This window comes from Carassius auratus, chromosome 1 (genome assembly GCF_003368295.1).
Source record: "Carassius auratus strain Wakin chromosome 1, ASM336829v1, whole genome shotgun sequence".
Taxonomy (NCBI): Eukaryota; Metazoa; Chordata; class Actinopteri; order Cypriniformes; family Cyprinidae; genus Carassius; species Carassius auratus.
In genome coordinates, this window is record NC_039243.1 from 18,035,903 (window position 1) to 18,062,505 (window position 26,603).

The 26,603-nt window shown below is 32.7% G+C and overlaps 2 protein-coding genes across 2 annotated transcripts; both read right to left on the reverse strand.

Annotated features, from left to right (window-relative positions):
- Window positions 1–4,866: 4,866 nt before the first annotated feature.
- On the reverse strand, window positions 4,867–24,368 carry LOC113105997 (uncharacterized). Its single transcript, XM_026267501.1, has 3 exons — window positions 19,566–24,368; window positions 18,810–18,847; window positions 4,867–14,191 (listed from the first exon to the last, which is right to left on the reverse strand). Exon 3 carries the CDS (start codon window positions 14,189–14,191, stop codon window positions 4,997–4,999), a length of 9,195 nt encoding a protein of 3,064 aa, XP_026123286.1. The 5' UTR covers window positions 18,810–18,847; window positions 19,566–24,368; the 3' UTR covers window positions 4,867–4,996.
- On the reverse strand, window positions 24,369–26,238 carry LOC113095206 (uncharacterized). Its single transcript, XM_026260844.1, has 2 exons — window positions 25,367–26,238; window positions 24,369–25,281 (listed from the first exon to the last, which is right to left on the reverse strand). Exons 1-2 carry the CDS (start codon window positions 25,382–25,384, stop codon window positions 24,472–24,474), a joined length of 828 nt encoding a protein of 275 aa, XP_026116629.1. The 5' UTR covers window positions 25,385–26,238; the 3' UTR covers window positions 24,369–24,471.
- Window positions 26,239–26,603: the final 365 nt, after the last annotated feature.

A 26,603-nucleotide genomic window follows, 5' to 3' on the forward strand; every position in this document is an offset into this window, starting at 1 on the left:
TATAAAAAGGACAATTATGGTAAGCATTTTACTTTTAATTTCAAATATCTATCATGTACACAAAAGCCTATAACTTATAGTAAAAAATGTAACCTTTACTAAATTGCATACGTTCATGCATTACATGATTCTTAATAAAAATGGATGATTAGAAAAATTAACATTGTAATAGTTATAAAGGTTCAAAACCACTAGGGGTGGTTTGACTTGACAGAGATTAAGCCTAGTTTTTGACTAAAATGGCAGTTTAACCCAAATGAACAGAAATCTGCTTTCTATGTCATGGTTTTAAATAGTCTCAGACTGAGTTGACACAGTAGCAAGGTTTTTTCTTTAATCAATGAAATAAATGAAAAAAAAAACATAACATAACAGTTAAGTTTTATTAATTGGTCAATTGCAGGTTTCATAATATCTTTACTGATATACTTTAAAGTGTTGAAAAGAAGTACATTTAAAGCAAGTCTCCTTATACAATTTCACAAAATGTATTTAACACAATATCTGTGCACAATTCATATACACTTTTTAAAGAAAAATAAAACAAATTATCATATGAAAGAAACTAAACTTTTTAATATGATATGGGCAATAAACATTTTCTATATTAATTATAAACCCTTAAGATTATCGGTGTAAAGGTCTATACATTAATACATAAAGAAAATATCTATACAATTTTATTTAAATAGTTTTGTAAATAATTTAAAAAGTAGCTTATTATTCTTTTTGATAAAATATTATATAAAAAAATATTTCATTCATTAAATATCAGTTCTTTCGATATATTAGACTCCATAAAAACAGAACTCATACAAAGTATTGTAAAATAAAGGTTTAAATGATAGAGTAAAATATAAATTTAACAGACAAGTATTAATTTCATTGTTCATTCATTCGTTCATTCATTTGTTTAATAAAATACAATCCAATTCAGTTTAATTCAATTCAAATACTTTTGTTAATAAAAAATTGAAAATTATGACCCATTAACACACTATATGAAAAATGGTGCATAACACATTAAATAATATAATAAGAGTAAGTACTAAATAATGCAGAACTATGAGGGGAAAAACATTTTAAATTACAGAATTTCGAAATAAAGTTTAAAAACTAATAAATAAATAAGTAAATAAAATTATTCATTCATTCATTCAGTTCATTTCAGTTGTTTGTATACATTAGATTCTGAAATATTGTGAATATAATGCAAAAACATACAATCATATAAATCAATGTACAATACAGAAAGTACAATAGAAAGTACAATAATCTTTTTTTACATGCAGTAATTTTATAAATGAAAAACAAAAGTCACTTACCTATATACATAAAAAATTTACAATACTATTTGAAACAAATTATCATAATATTCAAATATTTACAACATGAAACTATTGAAAATGAATGTAAAAACTATATACAATAACTGTAAATAAAAATATTAACTGATTTTCATTTATTTTAAATGAACTAAAGCAAACAGGTGACATAAAGCATTGTTGTAAATGACTTGATAAGTCATGCCTACTTTAATTAAATATCAAATGTATGCAAATATAAAAAAAAAAATAATGTAAAAGTGTATTATAAAAATATGCATACACTTTATTATTTGTATAAAATATATAGAGGTAAAGTTTTAGGATTAAAAATTTTGTTTAAATCCAATGATGTAGATATTTATAGTAAGCATGTATTCACAGTAATTGTTGATTAATTCATACAAATTCAATTTGTATTTCATCCATTTCAAATAATTCTGTGGCAATACCCCAATATAAAAAATCTTAGTCTGAAAATCTGATTTGTGACAGGACCAGAGAGGTGTCAAGACCTAATAAATATCAAGATAGATTAAAATTTTCAATTTGCATTTTGTCATTTAAAATTAAATCAAAACATAGTATGATTGCTTAAGTTTCCATTTTAAACACTGTATACATATGAAATGAAATTAAACCTGAAACAGTTCTGAAAATATTATTTAACAAGAAATGTCTCTTTTAACATACAGACACACGAAGGTGACACAATTCACAATTGTAAAAACATTAAGATGCTTTCCACAGTGAGCAGATGTCTATTGATGATTTTGTTTGTAGTTTTTAGCACTTTTTGCTGTCTATTTATGATTTTTTGAGATGTTTCCATATGAAAAAAGTATCCCATAGCTTAGAAAGCTCTTACACTTTTGCTGAAGCAAAAACAGAAAAACAACCGAATGCTTTGAGGTTTTGAGACTTCTCAGGATATCAGGATATTCTCTGAAGTTGGCCTCAATACAAGTCAAGTCACTATTATTTATATGGCATTATTTGCAATGCAGATTGCAGCTTCTTCTGGTCAAATGAATCCATCAGTTTGATTCCATGTTTTAATAATTTAGATTATGCAGATGGCTCTGGTTCCCATGGTCATGTGCTACTGGCCATCTAGGTGACAAGGGCTTCGGAGGGGATCGGTGTCTGGGGTTCATCTAGTAGTTGACATGGAATCTTAAGATAACTTCTGCTGCTGAAATGGACTGAGGTAATGAAGGGAAAAGATGAGGCAGTCTGGAGGCATAAGCCTGAGCATAAGCATATATTGCAGCAACGACCAGTTGTTACTATCCCAAGGAATCATTCCATGTAATGGTTTATCCAGATCCACTGATTACATTTTGTTTCATTTAGCATCATGTCATAGATTCTATGCCATAAATGTTAGATATTTCACATAATTTTGACAATCCAGCATTTAGTTGATCCTGATAAGTGCTTGTCGTCACAGCTGTAAACACTACAACTTTCTTCTTTCGTGAAGGCGTTTCACCCACGGCATCATTGTTTCCAGGTGGAACATTAAACAATGTGACATACATGTCTCTCAGATATCCTGTATAATTGAACCAATCCAACGACGACTTCAAAACTCCTGAAGTGTTTCCACTTTTGTGTGCCATATGCATCAATTGTTAAGCCAGGAGTCTGGGGGTTGAAGTTTGAGGCTGAGACTATTGAGAACTAATCCTTCAAATAAATACGAAGCTAGCTTCAAGAATTTCTGTCCAGATTTGATTAGGAAATTGCAATTTTGTAGAAGTATAGCAGTTCAACAAGATGAAGAAAAGCTGATTTTGCTGCAATCATTGGTGTTTACTGTGGAGATGAGGTATCAAGAATGCACATACTCATCTTCATTGACATATCCAGATAATACCAAAGACAGGGAGACATGCAGAAACAGAGGAGAAGAACACTGGAGACATGCTGGAGATTTGAAGGAGACACAGACTCTGGAGAAAACATTCTCTAAATGAGAGTAGATAATCAGTCCTTCGTTGTTAAGTAGGTTGCCTTGAGGTGAATGGTGTCAGGTGTAGTTCAAGGTCTACAGAGTCCATGTGTGGAGCAATGAACAAAAGTTGCTTCCAGTTCAAATTGAGTTTTAACTAAGATAATCAAAAATATATTGCCATTTTACAATGTTCAGGACAACAATATTTGATATTGATGCCAGTATAAGAGCACAGCACTATGTTCCTCTCCACTAATGAGATCCAAGAACAGAAATCTAAAGCTCCAGTCGGTGCAAAGTCAATAAAATTGGACAAAGAAAAAAAGTAGAGTCATCCCATGAATATAAGTTGGTGTTGAAGAGAGGCATAGAGACGATAGTCAATATTTGATGTTTACAGATTGAATCCATGAAACCAACCTGCCTTTAATCCCCTGTCCAAGATGTTCATGGTGGTGCAATGGTATACTCAAAGTTCTGTGCAGTCAAAGCTTTCCTTCTTGTATGATTATCCATGCAGTTACATTGGATGGAATGTTGTCATCATTCTGAACACGCTGTGGTGTACCTAAAGAAGATAAGATTTTAATTAGGAAAATTCCTTTTTTTCACAAATCATTTATTTTTTACAAACCTTTGTATTAAATGAGTAAATAGTAAATTTAACTGCAATATGTAATGATTTAAGATATTATGTTTCTAATATAAACATTAGAAAGTGGTAAATGTTTTAATGTTATATTAATGTAATAAAACTTATCAGTATGTTAACTGACAGAAATCATCTTACCTCTTTCTAAATATTTGCAGTGTTGATGAGGATGAATCAGCAAATATTTCATGCTTCAATCATTCTGCTGGAAACGATTCCTTTTTTATGTACAAACTTTTCATAGCAATTCATTAGGAATTTAATTAGTGGTAACAGTATAACAGTATAATCAAGGACATTGCATAGACATTTTGTACTTACATTGTTTAAGAAAAATACATGGAAAAAAATGAATGAATGAATGAATGAGTGAATGAATGAATGAAAAATATTGATAATATAATAAAAAGTAGTTAAAAAATTGGATGGGTGTTAAGGCCATTGTATTAATGGGTTTTATCTTAAAAACAATGATTTATATGCACACACACACACACACACATACATATATTAATAATGACTTATATTAACATAGCTGAATATAATAATTGGAATTCAGTATGAAAAATTCATGGCCTTAACACCCAGTAATAGTACAGTGCTACATACTGCCTTCACATGCTATCGAAAATGTCCTACCTTTTGCTTTTCAAGAGAAAATCATGACTTTGTCATGCTTACTTTGATGTGTGAAACAATATACATTTAGTTGGTAGACAAGTGTATTTTTGCTTATTTATTATTTACTAAATGTTATTGATTGATACCTTCATGTTGAAGACATTTACTCAATATAATACTGGTTTTAAAATTTTGAACTAGGAATTTCATATTTAGCATAATTCTCATTAGTCAAATGCACAGGCCTTATCAAGGGACCAGAACAAAGGTATACAGGTATCTCACAGTTAAAACAACATTTACATTGCTTATTTAAAGGTAGTTTGGTGCACAATGATTCCGATAGCATGTGAAGGCAGTATGTTTTCCCACAGAGGCCGTCCACATTTAAAATTCACCTCTGTATCCCCCCTCCCCCCATCTTGTTGGACGATTTGATTATGCTAACCATTTCAGCACAACACAATCATGATAGCTGAAGTAAGTGGGCATAATATCAATCTTTATTTTTTCCAAGTCAATGTCTTTCACATATACATGATCAATTAGTGTATTATTTTCAGTTGTTGGTTTCTCAACAATTTGTGTGAAACCAGAATGTTGCATAAGATGATCAATACTTGAGTGATTGAAAAGGTTTTCATTGAAATCTCCTAGAATTATTTTCCCACCTGGTAAGCAGTTAATTTCATTAACTAAGGTAGTCAACTTCTCTTGAAACAAGGCAATGTTATATGATGGCGGTCTATATACAACTGCCACAGTTGTGTCCAGATGTTCTATTCTGCACATCATACATTCCATGTTCATGCACGGTAAATCCATTAGAGAAACTTTGACTTTTTCTTTGTGATATATTCCAACACCACCATGATTTTCCTCTTTTAGTTTAGCAAAAACATCCTCACTTGTGTCATATGCAGCACCACGTGTTTTTCCATGGAAATAGTACCCATCAAGACACACTTCATTCTCCACATTGTTTGGTTTCAACCATGTCTCTGTTACACATATCATATCTGCTTCAAAGTATCTGTTATCTTGGCGAATATCTAATATATGTGGGATTAGTCCTTCAACATTATGTAACATCATTTTGTATGTGAAAGTTTCTGTTGTTTCACATGGAAGAATGAATGGAGGCATATTCTGTAGTGCTTGCTCAATGTTATCTTTTGCAAAAATAACGTTTTCTTTGAAATCTTCAATGATGAGCCCATCAAGAGAGGTCACTCGACTTAATGCTACATACGCTTGTCCTGCAGCAAATATCTTTTTCATTGAAATGACAGCTTTGTCCACTGTTAGGCCTTGTACTTTATGAACTGTGCAAGCCCAAGCTAGTCTGATAGGATACTGCCTTCTGACACCACCATCATTGGTTACTTTCTCTTCTTCAGGTTCAATTGGTGTTGCTTTCTCCAGTCCAGGTTTTAAACACGGATGTTTGGCTCTTGCTTCTTTACCAACTTGCTCTTTGTCAAATTCAATATATATTTTCGAGGGAAATGTTTCATTATCATCGTAACAGAATTCTTTAATTGTGCCAAAAATTCCATTCACAAGACCGTCTGAAACATTAATATTTTTTATAAGCATTATTCGAGCATCAATAGCTAATTCAAGGGATTTTTCTAAACAGCTGTTATGAACTCGGAAATGATGCCCATCTTTTTCTTCCATTCGGCCAGTTTTAGCATTTCTCTCAAAGTCTTGTGCTTTTACAGTAACTGTGTCTGAGCATAATTTATGCAGCATATGTATGTTGTGTACATCAACTTCACTGTTTGTTGCATAAATGTGGATGTCTGTACTATCATCACCATCACCTGTTTCACATTTTCTAAGCATAGCAACATCTCCTTCATGCATTGGTTCATCCTTTTTACGTAGTCTTAAACGACTTAGTAATTCAGCAAATTCTTTGTCCTTCTGCCTCATGATCTCTGTTAGTTCAACAACACTAAAGTGAGTTTCCCAAAGATTCACACTGTTGACTGGTTCAGTATAAAGTGGTTTTCCTTTGACGGGAGAAAGTTGATAAAAATCTCCGACTGCTATTACTGAGACTTTTCCAAATGCTGAATAATCTCCTGTTTGTTTGATTTGTCTCAATCTGCCATGAATATATGCCAAAAGTTTATGATCAACCATTGAAATTTCATCAATTATTAATATTTGCAGTTTTCCAAATTTTGCTCTCAAGGAATTAATTTTTTCATCTCCAAGTGGCTGATATGGCAATGTAGCATTTGTTCCAATAGAGAAAGTTGAATGTATAGTTTTTGCATTTATGTGAAACGCACTGACACCGGTCGGAGCTGTTAAGAGCACATGAGTCTCATCTGGGTTTTCTGATAACTTTGATAGAATGCGAGAGGTTTCATAATACATAGCTTTAATCAAAACTGACTTTCCAACTCCTCCAGGCCCAGATATGAACACATGAAATGGTTCTGGGTTTTCACCTTGTACTTTTGCTAGACACCACTGCCGCACTTTATAAAAGATTTGTGACTGTTTCTCATTCAAAGAACGCAGCAAACACATTGCATCTTTCTTTGTCATAGCACAAGGATTCTTTTCTAATGTGAAACCATGAACATTTGGTAGTAGATCGGGAATGACATCATCACCTTCCTCTGTTTCTATTGCTTGTTCTTTTCTAGTATCCAGACATTCTAAACGCTCAAGTTCTGCTTCTGGACAGATTTGGGCCCAAGCGTCTTCCATTGGTCCATGTTGTTCTAAGTCATCTTGAGCTTTTTGTATACTGTCTGCTTCTTTTTCAAATTTTGACCTGTTTGTGTCCACTATGATTTTCACTGACTCAAGTTCATCATTATACAATGTGACAAATCCAGTCTCATAAAACTCCTGATATGAAGTGAAATTTGGTGGTTTCAGTTGACTTTGCAAAATATGAGGCAAAAATAACTCCAAAATACTTTGATAATAATTTTCAGGATTTTTAGTTGGTGAAAAACGAGCATATCGTACGACTGCAAAATCTGTTCGAGTTCTTTTTCTCACAAACCCCATGTCATTTTCCAGTTTTACTCGGTCTGTGCATGACTTTTCAGATTTGGACAGAACTCTGTATTCTGATGCAAAGGACGCTAAACACATTCCTGTAAATTCTTGAGTTTTTGGACGAGCTCTGTATCTGTCTGTGATGCTTTTCATCCATATTTCATCATTGTCTATTTCTTCCTTTTCAGCCTTTTTATTTATGATATTTAAAGGTAAAGTCATTTTAACTGTATTTATACCAGTTGGAATAAAGACCACTTTCCTCGATCCTTCTTTTAATCTCATATTAGTCAAACGATAAACGCTCTCTTGGGCGGACACTTCTCTATTGTGGAGGAAAACACTTCCAAGTTTTCTTAAAGCTTGTTTTGCATCCATATTGCCATCCTTGTGTGCTTCTTTCTGTGCATTTGCCAGCAGCAATCCCATTTCTCTCTCTGCTTTGGAAATGTAGGAAACTATATACACTATGCAAGAGTAAGCATCAACAACAAACTGTATGTCCATGTTTGCATTCCAGCATCGCAAAAGATCTTTATTATACTGATTTACCCATACATCACTTGGTTTCCTTTTTAGCACAACATTTGTTTTCTTTGTCATTTTGTTATAAGCGCATTCAAATATCTCTTGATTTATACCAATAGATGCAAACATAGAGTCAACAGAGTCAAAGACAGCATCACTGTTCAGCAAACATTCTCTTACTTTTTTCATTATGGATTCAGCTAATTCTTTTGATATCTCTTTAGAATAGTTTACTCTTTTGTCTTTACTTTCACATTGTCCATCATCTGTTGTTTTTTCATTCTTATCTGTTTGTCTGCTTCTTGTAATGAAAGTATTTTTGCTCGGTGGACGTGGAAAGTTAAATCTACATATAGTGCCTTTCTTTCTACATGTTTTTGCATGTCTTTTGCTATGCTGTTGGACAGTGCTCACAATTTCATGCATTTCTGTTTCATCTTCAGGTGGCATTTCACAAGTGACATAACGATCAACAAATGCTGCAACTTCATCATCGTCCTCTCTGTCGACTTGTGGTGCATTCTCAACCCAAAACAGACAATGTGTGTGAGGTGATCCACGTTGTTGAAATTCAATTCGATAGAAATAATCTATTATTTTTCCAATGGGTTGAGCTGGTGACATAATGACATCTTTCAGAAAACAGTGGAATCGATGATCAAACATTCTGGCAGCAGTTACTGGGTTTCGTTTCAGCATCCCACATCTATCAGACCAGTCCAGTTCATCAATAGGAGTTTGACAACCCTCTTGTTTGACAATACACTGCAATAATTCTGGCCATCGCAAGTCAGCTGAGGAAAATGAGCAAAACCATGTTGGGATCCCAAGTTGCCTCACCATTGCAAACAAATCCTTCTGAACAGCTTGCCAAAAAACAGGACTTCCTCTCACTGGCCTTAAAAACTTGTAACCCTCATCATAATTGAAAATCATTTGAAGTGAATCTTTGTTTGTCAGCATTTCTGAGGTAATTTTTCTTTTGTTGTTTGAATCATAGCCTTTCCTCAAAGCAATCGATACATTAGACATAATTTGATTGAGCTCAGACAAATATTGTCCATAAAAGATGTAATCGAGGTTTTGGGCAAAACGTCCATCTGCATTTAAAATTCTGTTGTTTAAATACCTAGACAATGTTAATTTCTCAGGTCTTGAATCATGAAATGTACCTTTTCCTTTTGGGAACAGAACTGGAAAACATTTGGCTTCATTAGTTTCATCCATTAACATTCTCACTGGATTATTGCCCTCTGCTGGTGCAAGTGACATAATACCATCAAAGTGTTGATCTAAAACCTCTTGAGCAATGTCCACTGGCTGCAAACATGAATCCATAAACAAACCATGCTGCTGTCGATCATGAAGTGTTTCATCACTCATCTCATTATCATCATTGTCAATGTTTTGCTCTTCGTTAATACGCACATCCTCACAGTTGTCCAAATCCATATCATTGTTTTCGGTTTTATCAGTCATTTCCTCTTCTATTTTACCCAGAGGATTAATCCAAGTCTTGTTAAACTCAACATCTGTGTACCATTTGTTATTCTCCTTTAAATATGTCAATGCTGTTTTAATTTTATCACTATTCACAAATTTATACTCATAATGCCCTTTGTATGTCAGTTTTCTCTTAAGCTTTATTGGTATCATAAAATCATTTTCTGATCTTGGTAAAACATTCACTACTTCTGAAACATTAGATGGAATGCACACGACAGGGCCACAAATTCCATTCTGTCCTCCTCGTGGCAAAGCCAGCATTTTCATGAATGGAATATTCATTCCTATTAGATGTTGCTCAAGAGAGTTTAAAGAACTCAGTTCAGTGGGAATAGGATCCAAACTTAGATTATTTGCAACACTTTCAGCTGGCATTTTACCTTCATAGATTTTTGTATCACATGTGTGACAAATCCATAAAGACGCAGCAGGACTGTTCTTATAGACACAGTTTTCACTACAATCTGTATTACAGTCATGCAGATATTTCAGTGTAATACATTTTTCTGCCATACAACCAGCTTGGATTGATTTTTGAAGGTATTTATTTTGATTGCACTTTTTTACCTGCATTTTAAAGCAGCAACGATGACATACTGAACAAACATATTCAGGACCTGTAGATATTTTTTGTTTAAACTGTTCAATTACATAGTCTATCTCTTTCATTTTTAGCTGTGATTTATATTGTCTTTCAGCATTTCTCATTTTTATATTATTAACAAAAGTAAAATCAGTTTTATATTTCTGAACATTGTAATTTATAACCATCTCTTTGTGTGTTTTATTTGAATTATACTTTAAAATGCTCATCTTTTTGACCGACTCTCTGTGTTCTGTGTCTTCATTATATTTTTGAATGCTCATCTTTTTGACCGACTCTCTGTGTTCTGTGTCTTCATTATATTTTTGAATGCTCATCTTTTTGACCGACTCTCTGTGTTCTGTGTTTTCATTATATTTTTGAATGCTCATCTTTTTGACCGACTCTCTGTGTTCTGTGTCTTCATTATATTTTTGAATGCTCATCTTTTTGACCAACTCTCTGTGTTCTGTGTCTTCATTATATTTTTGAATGCTCATCTTTTTGACCGACTCTCTGTGTTCTGTGTTTTCATTATATTTTTGAATGCTCATCTTTTTGACAGTCTCCCTATGTGCTATATTTTCATTATACTTATGAATACTCAACTGTTTGACAGTGTCTTTATGTGCTTTGTCTGTATGGTACTTTTGGATGCTGTATTGTTTTACAGCCTCACAATGCAAATCATTCAGTCTGTATTTATCTGTGCTGTATTTGCGTATTTTTTCCTGATGCCATTTGTTTTCTTCGTACTTTTTAGTACTACATTTTATTTTTTTCTCTTTATAAGTTTCATTCTCATCATATCTTTCCTTAGTTTCCATTTTTTTCTTTTCTTTAAAATCATGATCACGACTATATCGCAGTCTCTCCTTATAAAGCTTACGTACCTTTGAACTAGCTTTTAAATGTATATTATAGGCTGAACCTTGAGAAAATGCTTTACAAAAGCAAGCACAGGTATTGTTGTTGGTTTTTACACATACAACCACTTCATAATGACAGCTATTCACATGCTTCAAATAAATCCCATGGTGTTGACAGCTCTGTCTAGAGGAGATGTTTGAAGATTTATATTTAAGCCATTTCTCTCGAGTATATGTAAAAATGTCTACACCAATTAAATCACTGGCTGCTTGTATTTCCATCTCTGTCGCCCAAGTTCCAACATATTTCATTCTTGATGTGGCAATGTACTCTGGTACAGAGCTGTATCCTCGTCTGAGATTCTGTACATACTTTTCTTCATTTTGCAGTATGTGTGTAACTACAGCCCGTCTCACTTTTCTGTGTTCTTCTTCACTTCCACTTACAGCAAAAGCTACTGCTCTAAAAAAGCAATTACCATCACCCAAAATAGTTTTTGTTTCACAAGGTTCAGCCATTTCAATAATCTCATTTGGATTATTGTCTTCTTTTATGATGTTTACGATGTTTAGCTTTAAGCAAACACTCTTTTGTTGCTGTAATGTCAATGGACTAAACTGTAAAGAAACATTTACAGTTTCTGAAACAAATTCAACATCACTTGAATTTTCTTTTGTTGGGTATAAAGGCGTTTCTGTTTTCTGTTCTACACACGTTTCATTCCCAGATATCTTATCTGTGTTTGTGACACAAGTCAAAGATTGACTGCAGTCAACATCCGCTTCCATTTCTGACACAGCTTTGCAGTGTAAATCATTTAATTTGTATTTGTTCACACTTTTCTTCACTTTTCCTTTATGCTGTTCATTTGTCTTGTATTTTTTATTGATGGATTTCATAATTGAAATGTAAGTTTCATCCTCATGTAATCTTTTCTTTGCCTTCATTTGTTTTTCTTCATCCTCATGTAATCTTTTCTTTGCCTTCATTTGTTTTTCTTCTTTGAACTCTGTACTATTGCTGCAGTCAAGTTTCTCACTAGAATCCTCAAGTGACTTTAAAGACACATTTGATGCTAGATCAGGCAGTGAATGTTGAGATGGTGATTTACAAAATAATACACAGTTACCATCCTTGCTCTTTCCACATACAACAACTTCATAATGGCAGCTGTTTTCATATTTCAAATATATGCCACCGTCTTGACAACCATGTGCATTAAAGGAAGCATTTGAAGATGAAAATCTAAACCATTTCTCTCGACTGTATGTAAATATGTCTGTGCCAATTAAATCACTGGCTGCTTGTATTTCCATCTCTGTTGCCAGATTTCCAACGAATTTTATTCTTGTTTTGGCAATGTAGTCTGGTACAGAGCTGTATCCTTGTTTGAGATACTGTACGTACTTTTCTTCATTCTGCAGAATGTGTGTAACTACAGCCCGTCTCACTTTGCGGTGTTCTCGTTCTGATCCACTTACAGCAAAGGCTAATGCTCTAAAAAAAGAGTTTCCATCTGCAACAGTCTTGTTCGTTTCACAAGGCTCAACCACTTCAACAGTCTCAGTTGGATCGTTTTGTTGTTTTACAATGTTTGCAATGTTTAACTTTAAGCAAACACCCTTTTGTTGCTCAAATGTTAATGGACTAAACCGTACAGAAACATTAGCAGTTTGTGAAAGGAATGTAACATCACCTGCATTTTCATTACTTGAGTATTGCGTTTTTGTTCGCTGTTGTGCACACGTTTCTTTCACAGATGTTTTGTCCATGAAATCATTCAGAAATCGACTGCACCCAACATCAACTTCCACGTCCGACTTCTCACCTTCACGCTCATTTTCTGCTGGACCAGCGTTCTCGATCACTTGCCAGAATGGCCGTTTTCTGCCAGTCATAACTGCTTTGACCCCCGTTACCTCAAACTCCTGGTAACGTGCATTTATAGACGCAGCAAGTTTCCGGAAATGAACAATCAGCGAGTGCAAGTTACGATGGTAAACCACTACACTCTTACCGTCAGCTACACATCTGCCATCACCTCGTCTTGAATGTGGATCAATCACTGCATACCAGGAACCTTCTCTGACAGCTGCACATATGGTTAGCTTAATATTCACTAAAACAGTATCAAACCTCTGGAATGCTCGATTTACTGCTTCATCAAATGACATCGCATACCCCTGTAGTTCTCCATCATATTTATTGACACCAAACAAGCCAGTCAATGCTTCACCATAGTTTATTGAAAACCGACTATCTTTAAGTGTGTGTGTGTCTGGTAGCTCATGAACAGCTATGAAGCCTGATTCAGGATCGTTGATTTTCCCTGCGTCTCTCATGGCACTGTACAGGTCATCTCCATGGATCAGAACAGCATTCAGGTCACTTCTCGTCCACTGCAAAACATTTTTCATCTTACTCATCATAATTGCAGTTAAACAGTTTGCACCACATTGACTTCCCCTATTCCGACCAAAACGGTAATCTCCTTGATGGAAAGAACCACTGATGTAAGAAGTCTGTGGAGATAGAGCAGAGACATCATTCACAGTCATCTTAGTATTTTTAGTAGTAGAGAGAGGCAGAGAGGAAGACTGAGGCATAGATGAAGATTGAGGTAGAGTTTCAGAGAATGCTTTCTTGTTTTTCAGACTTTTCAAAGGCTTTTCGAGATCATTTTCAGGTAAATTGTCAATGGCAGGTTCTTTGCGAAAATTGTCAATGGCAGGTACTTTGTGAAAATTGTCAATGGCAGATTCTTTGTGAAAATTGTCAATGGTAGGTTCTTTGTGAAAATTGTCAAAATCAGTTTTTTTCAGGAAATTCTCAAGATCATTTGCTTTCAGAAAATTGTCAAGATCAGTCTTTTTCAGGAAATTCTCAAGTTCATTTGCTTTCAGAAAAGTGTCAAGATCAGTCTTTTTCAGGAAATTCTCAAGTTCATTTGCTTTCAGAAAATAGTCAAGATCAGTTTTTTTATGCACATTGTGATGGACACAATGTTCAGATATTTCTGCCGGTTTTTTAAGAGGCGGCAGACCCTCTGTTCTCCGGTCTGCCATTCTCTTCTTTGCTGCCTGGCAGCGCTGAGAGTGCTTCGTCCGAGGCATCTATACATGCACAAAAAACATAAAAACAAATTAAATAACACATTGCTGCACAACAATTCCAAAACATGATACAGCAATTTAAAAACATCAAGTGTTAGGTCTGATAAAATAATGATAATATGAAATACCATTATGTTTATTTTGATGTTTTCCAGTTACAATGTTTATGCATACAACCACCAAATACATTTATTTGTAATAATAATAGAAATCAGCTTATGATAATAAACATATTTATTCATATATGTAACAAGAGAAAAAAATCACCTACATAAACTATGCTTTTCAATAAACTATACAAAATTATTCACACAATAATGGTATTGCACAACAAGGCATAGATAGTGAGCAATACATTCTTTAAATCGCTACAAACCACTATACATCTGAAAATTTTGAATTAATTACAGTAACATCTAGTGGTGAAATCACGGAGTAACATTTCATTTAACTTCTTTATACTATACCACTGAACACTAATCATCCTCCTCTTAATTGCATTTGAAATACCTTTACCCTATTTTTTAAATTAAAACTGCAATAAATAAAATAAAGTCTAAAATATTGTTCTTTTTATTATCTATATAAAAACAACTTACGGGGTATGTTTATCCAAATGCTCTATGAATGTGCAAATTTCCTATTACATAAAATCATGACTACACATACAAGTCTACAAGTGTGTATACACTCAGACATTTAAAACGGTTCTGAAAAAACAGGACATAATTTACAGTTAGTTGACATTATATTAAGGTCTGTAAATTATGATATTGAATGCTACTCTGCTTATTTTGGACCTTTAAACTTATATAATTTTTATGTCTGCAAACATTAAATAAATACAAGCAGCTAATTTAATTGTAAAATGTTTTAATGATAAAACTAAATTGTAACTACATAATAATTGGCAACTATTAACATAGAACACTTAACATACAATACTAATGATAAAACCAAAACAGAACAGTTAATTATTTACATATACAACAGATAAAATTATTCTTTTCAATAAACATAAAATAATGAGATTGGACTAAAAGACATATATTTTCAACAACACATCATTCTTTAAATCACAACTATACATCTAAAAACAGTTCTCAAAGCAATTAGATTGCATTAACATCTAGTGATGAAATCAAGTTACACTGAATTTTATACCAATGAACCCTAATCTATCTCTGATTGTTTGCATTTGAAATACCTTAACCTTATGTTTTACTTACACAATGTATCAAATTAAATCAGTATAATATAGTTTTTTTATTTTCTATATAAAGAAATTAAAATTAAGGTTATTTTTTCCAAAGTTTCAACATTACATTATATCATGACTACATATACAAGTCTATGTGTGTGTACACACACAGCAGTTCAAAAGCATTTTGAAGCAATACCAACTTGATCGGACTGATAAATAAATAATTATTCACAATCAAATAACAGCCCCAACTACTCATGACTGTTTACATCATTTCAACATGTGCTAAACAACAAACTTTAAATTTAATTTAAATAACATTATTTATTTTTTAAATTGTATGACATAAAATTACACTTTTGGGTTTATTTCAGAGTTAATAATTTTTTAATTGATTCAAATGGATCATACTACTTTAGAAAACTTACATTATAAATTTACAACACCAAAAGGCATGAAAAACCTTTATTCCCATTTAAGAACATCTAACGTTCAGTAAACAATTTCAGTTTTTGCTTGACATACACCTCTCAGGAATGTTAAAATGACTGGATATTTACGCCTCCAAAAAGAAAAAACATTTCAGTTTCTCTTACCTAAAAATCCATTGGAGTGTTCATTCAACATGAAAAAAAAGAAAAAACAATTAAATTACTTAATTAGACACATATCTTCAGAAAGCACATATAGTAAAACTAGGGTAATAAGTGCATTATAGATGCATTTTTTTTTGACATTTCAGTCTTTGAGTAAGTTACACTACTTTAAAATTAAAATATTAATGATTCTATTTTAGGATATTATAACCTAGAACTTGAATGTGGGAAATAATTACAGATGAAAATATCAAACATGTTTGACCTGCGACACCTGGATAGAATCAAAGTCTGAAGCTAAATGTTGCAGTGTGCTTAAATGACTCTTCATTATGAATATATGATTGATCAATTTCAGTGCCTTGTTGCTTCATTTTAGTGTTGTTTTTTTGTGATTGAATTTTTCATAAAACATAATAGGAGCTTAATAGGAACAGGGGTGTGCTTAAAGGGCACAGCCAGACTTTTTGCATTTAAAGATGTACATCTTCAATTAAATATTTTCATCATTTAAAATAAAACATTTTTTTTCTTTTTTTTTATGAGTGTGTGAGAGATCAAATTTTATTTAAACATAACATATTGTATTGAAATCAATATACTGTGCACTAAAAATTAGGGCTGGATGATTGTGCCCTAAAATCAGAACCTCGATTAATTGAACATTTTACCTCAATTACGATTAATGAACAGTTATTTTGTTTCTGTATTGTTTTTTTTTTTTGCTCTCATAGTTCACTGACAAGGTTTGTACGGTAAATATGATTGACTATTAAAGGTGAGATGTTTTTTCCTACTTAGAGCGATCTGACTTCATAGCTCACTATCAGCAGTTATTTAATCTATGTTCATAACATTTCTTAAAGATTATTGCTCAGTGTAACAGATAAATAAAGATCAGATAAATATAAATTAGCTAAGTACCAGTATGAGTGATGTGTGTGTGAATTAGTCATACCCTGTCTATATTATTGTGAATCTGTGGGTTGTAAATAGCCTAGTTCCTTCAAAAGTAGAAAAATATGCTATAATAGGTTTTGAGATTCTAAGCTACTTTAGTGATAAATCACAGGACAGGGCTGACAATCACAGGACAGCGCTGACAACTAGTTTCTGCGTTCCTTTGTGCACGCGATCTTCACAGCCGTTTATATGAGTGTTCGTGTCACAATATAGCTACATGAACATGGTAGCTCAATGTAATAATACATATCCAATCATCTAATCACTTGAATGTCCAAACCATAAAACAAATTCAACTGACAGTTTAGTGAAGACTCACTGCTTGCGCGCCATCACTATGTGTTGAACCCAGCGTGCCCCTCTGTATTTTGCTTTTATGCCACTGACTGGACGGGGCAGAGTCACGTGGCTACACACACAGTAGTATGCTTTTAAGGGGGAAGTATTAACAGGATTCAAAAACCAAAATAACCGACATTTACGTCAGTTAAAGGTTCTGAATTTTGGTTTCAATTCGATTAATCGTCCAGCCCTACTAAAAATGTTTGAATGTAAATTTTGGTGAGCTTAATAGGTACATTTAGCCTACATATACAGAATGTACAATATATTACATAAACCTTATCAACACTGTAAAACATTCACAACTTTACCCAAAATACTTTAAATGAAATACACGCCTATATTATTGCTATACACACACACACACACACACACACACGTGTATAATATACACTACTGAACAAAATCTTAAGACCAGGGGATGCTTGCAAATTTTACACATTCGCACTAGTGGATCATAACCGTGTGTAAGTGGAGTTTTTTCTTTTGGCATTTTGAAGCAACACTTACAACCCGGTTATGATCCACTACTTCGAAATGTGTAAAACTTGCGATGCATCCCATGGTCTTAAGATTTTGTTCAGGAGTGTATGTGTATTGTATAATATATATATATATATATATATATATATATATATATATATTAGGGCCAGGACTTTAATGCATTAAATGAGATTAATTCACAAAAAATAACACATTAATTAAGATTAATTAGTTACAGAAAAAAATGTTGCATTTTTAATAACTTATTTTTGCACCGCAGAACGTTTCTCACTGGATGAGTTTCGGCGGACCGATTATACTGGAGCACCAACTAGCGTTCGCATATCACCGCAGCACATCGAGCCTCAAGTATCACCTTAACGCAAAACATATAGCAGCTAGCGTGGACTTTACACTTTATGTTGAACTATGTATTATTTTGTTGGTGCAACTGGCAATTTATGTTAAACTCTTTATTGTTTTGGCCAAGGTTATTGAGAGTTGGACTTAGTATGTTTTGGCCTTTGAGAGATGTTTTCTAATAGTCAAGGTTCCCAATGTTCTGAATGTAATTGACAGTATTGTGTATTACTTAAAAAACACTTTACAGAAGGTTCCAGCACCTATAAGCTTCCTGAATTTTTGCAATGTACTATTTCTAAATTGTTTCTAAATATGCTATTACTACACTTAATGGCAAAAATTGCACTTGTCTGCTAGACTTGGCTGAACAAAAATAAACAATATTTTGTTGCTTAAGCTTATGGATTCAGTCATTATTCGATGGTATACTATAAATCCATGTGAAAATTACTTCGCACTGTTCTCAGATCAAATATTTATATGCGATTAAAATGCGATTAATTTCAATTAATTAATTACAAAGCCTCTAATTAATTAGATTAACTTTTTTAATCGAGTCCCGGCCCTAACATATATATATATATATATATATATATATATATATATATATATATATATATATATATATAAAAACAACAAACATGTGTGTGTGTAAGTAACATCTTACCTCAAATCACGTTTCTGCAATTCTTCTTCAACACAAAGCTGTGAAAATTTTTTGATATAATGTTATTTATACAAATACATTTAACAAAAACATAAATACATCACACTACTTTTCAAGTTTTTTTTCTTAAGCTGGCCTGTCGACAAAACTCACATCTCACATACAGTAACATAAGCTAGTCTAATAGTCAAACCTGCATATTAGGAGACGTGCTGATATTATAACGTTTACTTTGTTTCTTAATTCTTCATCCACTGAATTATAATTAACATCACTCATTTACATCGCTGTATCAAATATGTTTTCGAGATCACTCGCGTGACACATCTGTCAATCATGTCACACGGACGACACTTACCCACCAAATCTCTTCCAATCACGAACGTATAGGGTTTCAGTTAGATACACAACATACAGCTCATAAACTAACGATTATGAAAGAACGTCATTCCTGTGTCATTCCACTTAGGCATTTTTCGATTAAGAATGATGCATTAACATGACAAATGCCACGATTTAGCAATGAGCTTTAGATAAAAATGCTATGAATAACATTTATCACGTGTCTTGCACATACACTGCACATGCTACATTTTGTCTTAATGATGCACTTTCAACATTTATGTACAAAATACAGCCACAAAACATTCTAACCCACAGTAAACAATTAAGATTGACTTAAAAATACCACGGATTAGTAATATTAATACACAGATGATTAAGATTACACAGAGAGCAACCCCACCACATGCTTACCTTCTTCCACAGGTCGACAAAATGGCTCTTTGCGGGCAAAACAGGAAGACGTACTGTCTGACCTGTAAATCACACTGCCTCTAGTGGATGGAGTAATAAAAAAACACGTTATAATTACTGATAAATCTTTAAATTATGGTACAAAGACAAGACTTGCAATAAGCATTTTGTTGCCTATCATTAAATTTTAAGTAATAATAAAAATATTTCAGATGAATAAAACGGTTCTTTTTGTTTTTTACAGGGTTTGATTTTGGATCCATATTACCTTGTATACATAGCAAAATACTTATCATTTATTAAAAATATTTGTATCTAAATGTGTATGCATTTATATTTGTCTACAACCTTACACTGTATTCAATATTATTAACCTATTCATGTCTGTGTCTATCCCAAGTGTTTTCTCCATAATGAATGTGATTTACTGTCATACCTACACTTTGCATCAGTCTTGACCCCATCAGCATCCATGTAAAGTTCTTGGTGTTATGTTTTTAACTTAAAATCAGTTAAATTGGTGCATTACAATTCTCTAATATATATATAGAAAGTCTATAAATCTTAAAATTAAACTACTTAAAATAGATCAATCTTTTCATTACTGTGTGTGTAAGCCATACATTTCAAATTTCTAAAAGTGTGATTGTATGTTACTGAGTTTATGAACTTATGAAGATATAATTAGGATAATTATGAAGGAATTAGGAAAATGTATTTCTACAATCATTTAAATTCAAAGTTCATGATAGAAAAACAGTTAAAACAACATTATTAAAAATATTTATTTCATTACATTATCCTTGTCTATGTACATTTAAGGCAGAACTTAAGGCACTCATACAAATAAAAAAATGTTAAGTATAACAAATACAATACATGACAAAATAATAAAATACATTTTAGAATATACTGTATGAAAATAGCATTAGAAAAAAAGAAAATAATTTTAAAGAAATATACATTCAGTTTAAATTGTTTGTATATATAAAGATATGCTATATAAAGTATTATCAAAAGAATATTAAAGACAAATCTGAAATTTTGGAAACATTTGACATTACAGAAATACATCAAATAAAAATAAGACAAACAAATAAAGAAATCATCCATTCATTTCATTTCAGTTTTTCTATACATTACGGTCAGAAAATGTTTTGAAGTATATCCAAAAATCCAAAACTCATGTAAATAAAAAGTAAAACTGCAAAATATGCAGAAATTACAAATAAACATCAATTAATTTATAACGTGGCCATACAGTACACACCATTCATACTGCTCAACTCCTGTCCAGTATTTTAATATTTAATATATCCAAAGGAGTTTGAACAATAACATACAAATATTGGTCTTCACATAACAAGGTGAAATCTAAAAAGTGATGCAAATATGCACACATATATCTTAATTTGTTTAACTTGAAGTGTTCTTTCACATTGAATAAAAAAAGACACCAAAGTAGGTGTGAAAAAGAATCCAAACCATAAGGAACCATCTACTCTTCTCTTGTAAATGCCACACAACGATCAACCTGCACAGTGCAAACAGCAAAAACCTAGATATTTCAAACAATACTAAAATCCTGGCCCTATGAATAGAACATATAGCCACTGTTTTCATTCATCCATATACTCACTCATGAATTTATTTATTCATTCATTTATATCTGCAGTTTCAAGTATGTCTATATATGAAACTGATAAACTCTTTCTGTAAATAAAAGTTTTTAAAACAAAACTGATATTGATTACAAAAATAATATTTTAAGATACAAAATAAACAAAATTTGTGTTACAAAGTATAAAGAACAAAAAAAATCATAAATTCATTCATTCATTACAATACAGAACATGTAAAATGCATTTTGAAATTAAAAATGACACAATCTGAGCTGTTATTGTATAATAGTAGTATCTTGTATGTCAGAGCACTGTCAATGGAGCGATGATAGAAAGATTCCAGAAATTGCTGTGACAGATTTATGTTCCTGAGTTCTCATCTCTGATTGCTATTGTTGATATGTATGCGATCATTTGCATGAAAGTCCTCATCACAGCCTTCTAGAACTCCTGTGCTGACTGACATAAGCGAAAAAGCAATGAGAGACCATCGTGAATGATTATGGTTTTGTTGTTTATAAATGTTGCATGCACAAGGATAGCTTGTGCTGGAGACCTAGGTCAAACATCTTGGAAAACTGTCTGCTGAGTATGATGATATTAAAACCAGAACTGGTGTTTTCGTGTAGCAAGACTTCATATGTTTATCATCTTTATAAAGGCAATATGTCAAGCCTTCTGATGTTAGGGCCAAACTCAAAGATTGTACTTCAGCCTACAATTCAGATGACCCTAAGATATAAAGAATGCCCAGATATGACCTTCATACAGCAATTAAGTCTGCAAAAACAAGCCTATAAAGACAAGATGGTAAAAACACTTTCAAAAATTTAATCTCATCTTCTTGTGCAACAGCTTAAACTCAGTCATGTACCACAGTGGAAAAAAAGAATGGAAAAACTTACATGGATCTGTCTGCCTCACTGCCAGATCAGTTGAATAACATCTAGAAATAATTTGAGATAGCAGCAATTTCCCTGAAGTGAAACTGCAAACAGATAATCATTACCATGTTAAAAAAAACACAGCTTCCTTGACTGTCCGACATATATACAGCCAGAAGTTTTTGTCATGTGGCACACAGAATCACATTGCTACCTTCTGGGAGGCATTATATGGTTTTTCAGGCTCACACCTCCAAAATAAAGAACAGTTTTATCCAAGTGCAATTAAAGATCTAAATGCATAAATTATATAAAGGATTTATTTTCAAACATAATATTACTGTACAATATTTACATATGTGCAGTACATATATACACATAGTTTTTCCTGTGATGTACTGTTGATATATTTCTCTTTCTTATATGTATTGTTTACAGTTGTAAATTGAATCTCATTGTACAAAAATGCAATGACAATAAAGTACACAATAATACCTGTTCTTTTATCTTGTCCTTACCTGACTTAACCAAATCACTTACAAAACTCAACCCCCACAAAGCAGCTGGTCCTAATGGTGTTCATGGCCATGTCCTCAAATCATGTGCCAACCAGCAAACAAAGGTGTTTACAGAAATTTTCAACCTCTTCCTTAGACTATCAGTGATTCCCACATGCTTTAAGAAAACCACCATCATCCCTGTCCTGAAAGTCTGTAGTTACCTGCCTGAATAACTACCAACCTGTACCACTAACCTCTATCATACTGAATTATTTGAAGTTGCTCATTAAAGACCACATCTGTTCCTTCTTGCCAAACTGAAACCCCATGGACCCTCAACAGTTTTTATATAGTTAAAACAGATCAACTGATGACACCATTGCTCTAACTTTTCACAATCCACACACTTAGACAAGAAAAACCCTGAAATAGATCTGTCTGAGCAATAATATGACAAAATTAGAAATCAATATCTCTAACTGTTACAAAACATTTTTGAAATATACAAATCAAAGTAATAACTCACTAATTACTCAACAAAAGCACATTAAGCATTTTACCTCACTAATATTACACTACGCCTAACGTCAAACAAGCCCAAACACATAAAACAGGGAAACCCTAAAACACTCTAAAAAAACTAATTAATGAACATTAACGTATGCATTTAAGCAAATAACATTTTACAAACAACAAAAGGTCAAAAATCAAACAAACACAATATTACATTAACAATATCCATACCATCTTACATAAGCAACACCAACATATTAATGCGCCTAAAGACAATAATAAAACTAGACTTTGCAATAATTCAACATTAGCGTAAATAGACTATTATATTTATAATCGTTAAAAAAGGTTGTACTGTCATACGACCTGCATCGTCTTGTGATTTTATCTCAACAGCTCTCTTTTCCGCATTTTACACTAAAGTTTATAACAACATTGTAGTCTATTATAAAGTTTATTAGCTGAACATTATTAAAAAGAAAAACTTACAAAATTAAACCAAATAATTTAACTCAAATATCACTTCAAAGCCAATAGCAAACCACCTTAACTGAAAACAACGGAAGTTGCACGGAAATACGACAACACTCATCACCGGAAAAAAAAAAAAAACATTGACAGTCGTATATATTTAGAATTTTTTTTCTCTTATTATAAAAAAAAAATCGTATTATACCATTTATATGATTTATAAATATAGGCTTGTTATGGTCCTACATATTATTAGTATCTACATTATAGACGAAAAAACGCCCATTACATAGCCTAAACCAACCCAAAACGGTTGTTTACAATACGTATCATATATTAAAAACTTACAAAACATACAAAATATTTGTAAACAATTACAAGAAAATGTATCTAGAAGTTATTAGAAACAAATTATTCTTACTATGAAATTTCCGAAACAATACCCCTACACATTAAATCTAAATTTAAACTAACAGCATCATAAAACATTAATAGGCCTACTCTAAAATGATGACATTTAAATGTATGTTCACTCCAAAAACTATAATAAAACTATTAAAAAATATATAAATATGTACACAAAAGTCAATCACACAAAAAAAATGATCTGTAAATATAACTCTTTATTAAAATGCGAACCACAAAAACGACATATAAATTCAAAACACCAAATATAACATACAAGACAAGTAAAATACAGACACAACAAAAATATAGCCTTTATAATATAAATACACGGTTTACTAAAAAAATAATAATAACAATTTTTTTTTTTACATTTGAACATTAATATACATTAAAACATTTTGCCATAACTTAAACAATCAACCTTAACCTAGATGAACAACAATTAATTCAACATCAAAAAACTTAACTTATGTAAACTTTGCTTAACTTTAACATAACTTAACCTAGGCTACTTACATCTCGAATTCACCTCATCTGCTGCGCCTCCTGCACACACAGACTCCACCTCATCTGCTGCACACAGCAACTCCAAATCACCTGTTGCGGACACGGAAGATTTAGAGGAGCATGCCTCAGACGCAGTTTGCTCCGGTGCCTTCACCATAGCGACAACATTGTTGTTCTGAATGTGCAGTTTAAGAAAACCACATTCTAACAAATGCTCCTCCATATCTTGAGCATCCTGCAGCAGATGAGTAATGTCACCGTTCCGTAAAAACCTGTGCAGCACAGAATTGTTGATACAAACATTAAGCTCTCCGGAATCGCCAAGTACAGTTACATTAGCGATGGCACTGGCCGTATACATTCCAGACTTCTGCAGCATGTTGCACTTCATGCATCTATGGAACTTCTTTCTCGAGTCAAAGTCCGTTTGAGAACACTTGCAGTTCCCGCACGTACGGGACACAATCACCTCCGCTCTGATTATTTCCGCACACAGAGAAATAACTGGATCCTCTCTGACGTCACAGGGAACAATTGCACCCATACCTGACAAAGGTCCAACCTCCTCAATAGTCGATTGACGTGTGGTGGTTACGAAAAGCTCACCTTGAAACTCCCGGGTGCTCAAATTGGAGAATTTATAAGTCTTTCCAAATAAAACCACGCCAACTTGAGATTCCCACAATTGCAGGCGAATTTTTCCGCTAGCATCTTCAAAAATGACGCTCTGTGTCTCCAGCTGTCTACCCTGGAACTCCACATTGTCGGTCCCAGCTCTCAAATGCACTATACGCCCAGTGACTTCACCAATCTGACAAAAAATTCACAAAAATTACAATAAGTAAAAGCATAACAAAAATCATGTATATCATAATCATATAAAAACAACAACTTACATGCTGCCTTGCTGACATTTTCCTTATGTCCGCTACTGTCCTCCTGGACTTAGAAGGAGGCTCCCGAAACGAAAACGTCACATCAGTGACGACAGCCACATCTGTCTGTCTCCCGCACAAGACATCAACTCCTTGACCAGAACGACCTAAGAAAATGAGATAAAACAGCAAACATCATTTCAAAGCTTGTAACCCAACGAAGGCATAAACATATACAAAATCCGACAGCATTGAATAAAATACTTACTAGGTTCTTTGGAAATGCCGCTCAATTTAACTGCGGTCCTGCAGTTTTGCGCTCGCAAGAACAGGTCGCGCTTATCCACACTAAACACAGCAACGTCACAGAAATCGTCCCGACTAATTTGAATCACGGCATTGAAATACTTGCTTTTCTTTAATGTTGCTATTTTCACAACGGAGACGTTGTGGATGTACCCAATGACACTATTTGTGTCCTCTAATTTCACTTTCTTCGCCTCAGATGCCATGATGACTCTTCTGATTTGCAGGTGTGACAAACTCTGCTTTCTCATCCCTTATATACCCCATCAGCAGTACAACTCAGACAAGACCAGACAGATTAATTAGCATGACAGACACACAGACAGACATCAACACCTGACTTGACCAGTTCAAACACAGGTCAAACATTTAAACATACCTTAATGTAAAAAACAGAACAATAATTAAATACATAACTTAAACATGCTATATTCCAATACTCATTGTATATTAGGCCTACTTCTGATACTTCAACTATTATTATTGATATTATTGGTAGTAATAGTACTACAACTAATATAATATAGACTACTTTATTGCCTAAATTTCATAAACATATATTTGCATACAAACTTGTTTTCATATACACAAACACATACACTTTAGCATTAACATAACCCTACATTTTTTATTAATATAAATTTTATTCCGAAATGCATTATCAAAAAGTACAAATATTTAAACACAAAAAATATTTTTACTAGCATATATACTATCAACAGAAAAAGATAATAAGTGTCCATAAATTCATAAAAAAAATGGCAAATAAAATAATAATAATAATAATAATAATAATAATAATAATAATAACAGACATAAAAACACTACTCATATATCTTCCATGTATTTATTTATGTATATTCTACATACGTAGGCTATGCATTTTTTCCATGTTCTACAGTTTTACAAACCTTTTTATAATTACTATTTAAATCCAATTATGAATCCAATA

Bases quoted from the DNA above. Each gene is read 5' to 3' on its own strand.
- LOC113105997 (XM_026267501.1), bottom strand. From the start codon at position 14,191: ATGCCTCGGACGAAGCACTCTCAGCGCTGCCAGGCAGCAAAGAAGAGA.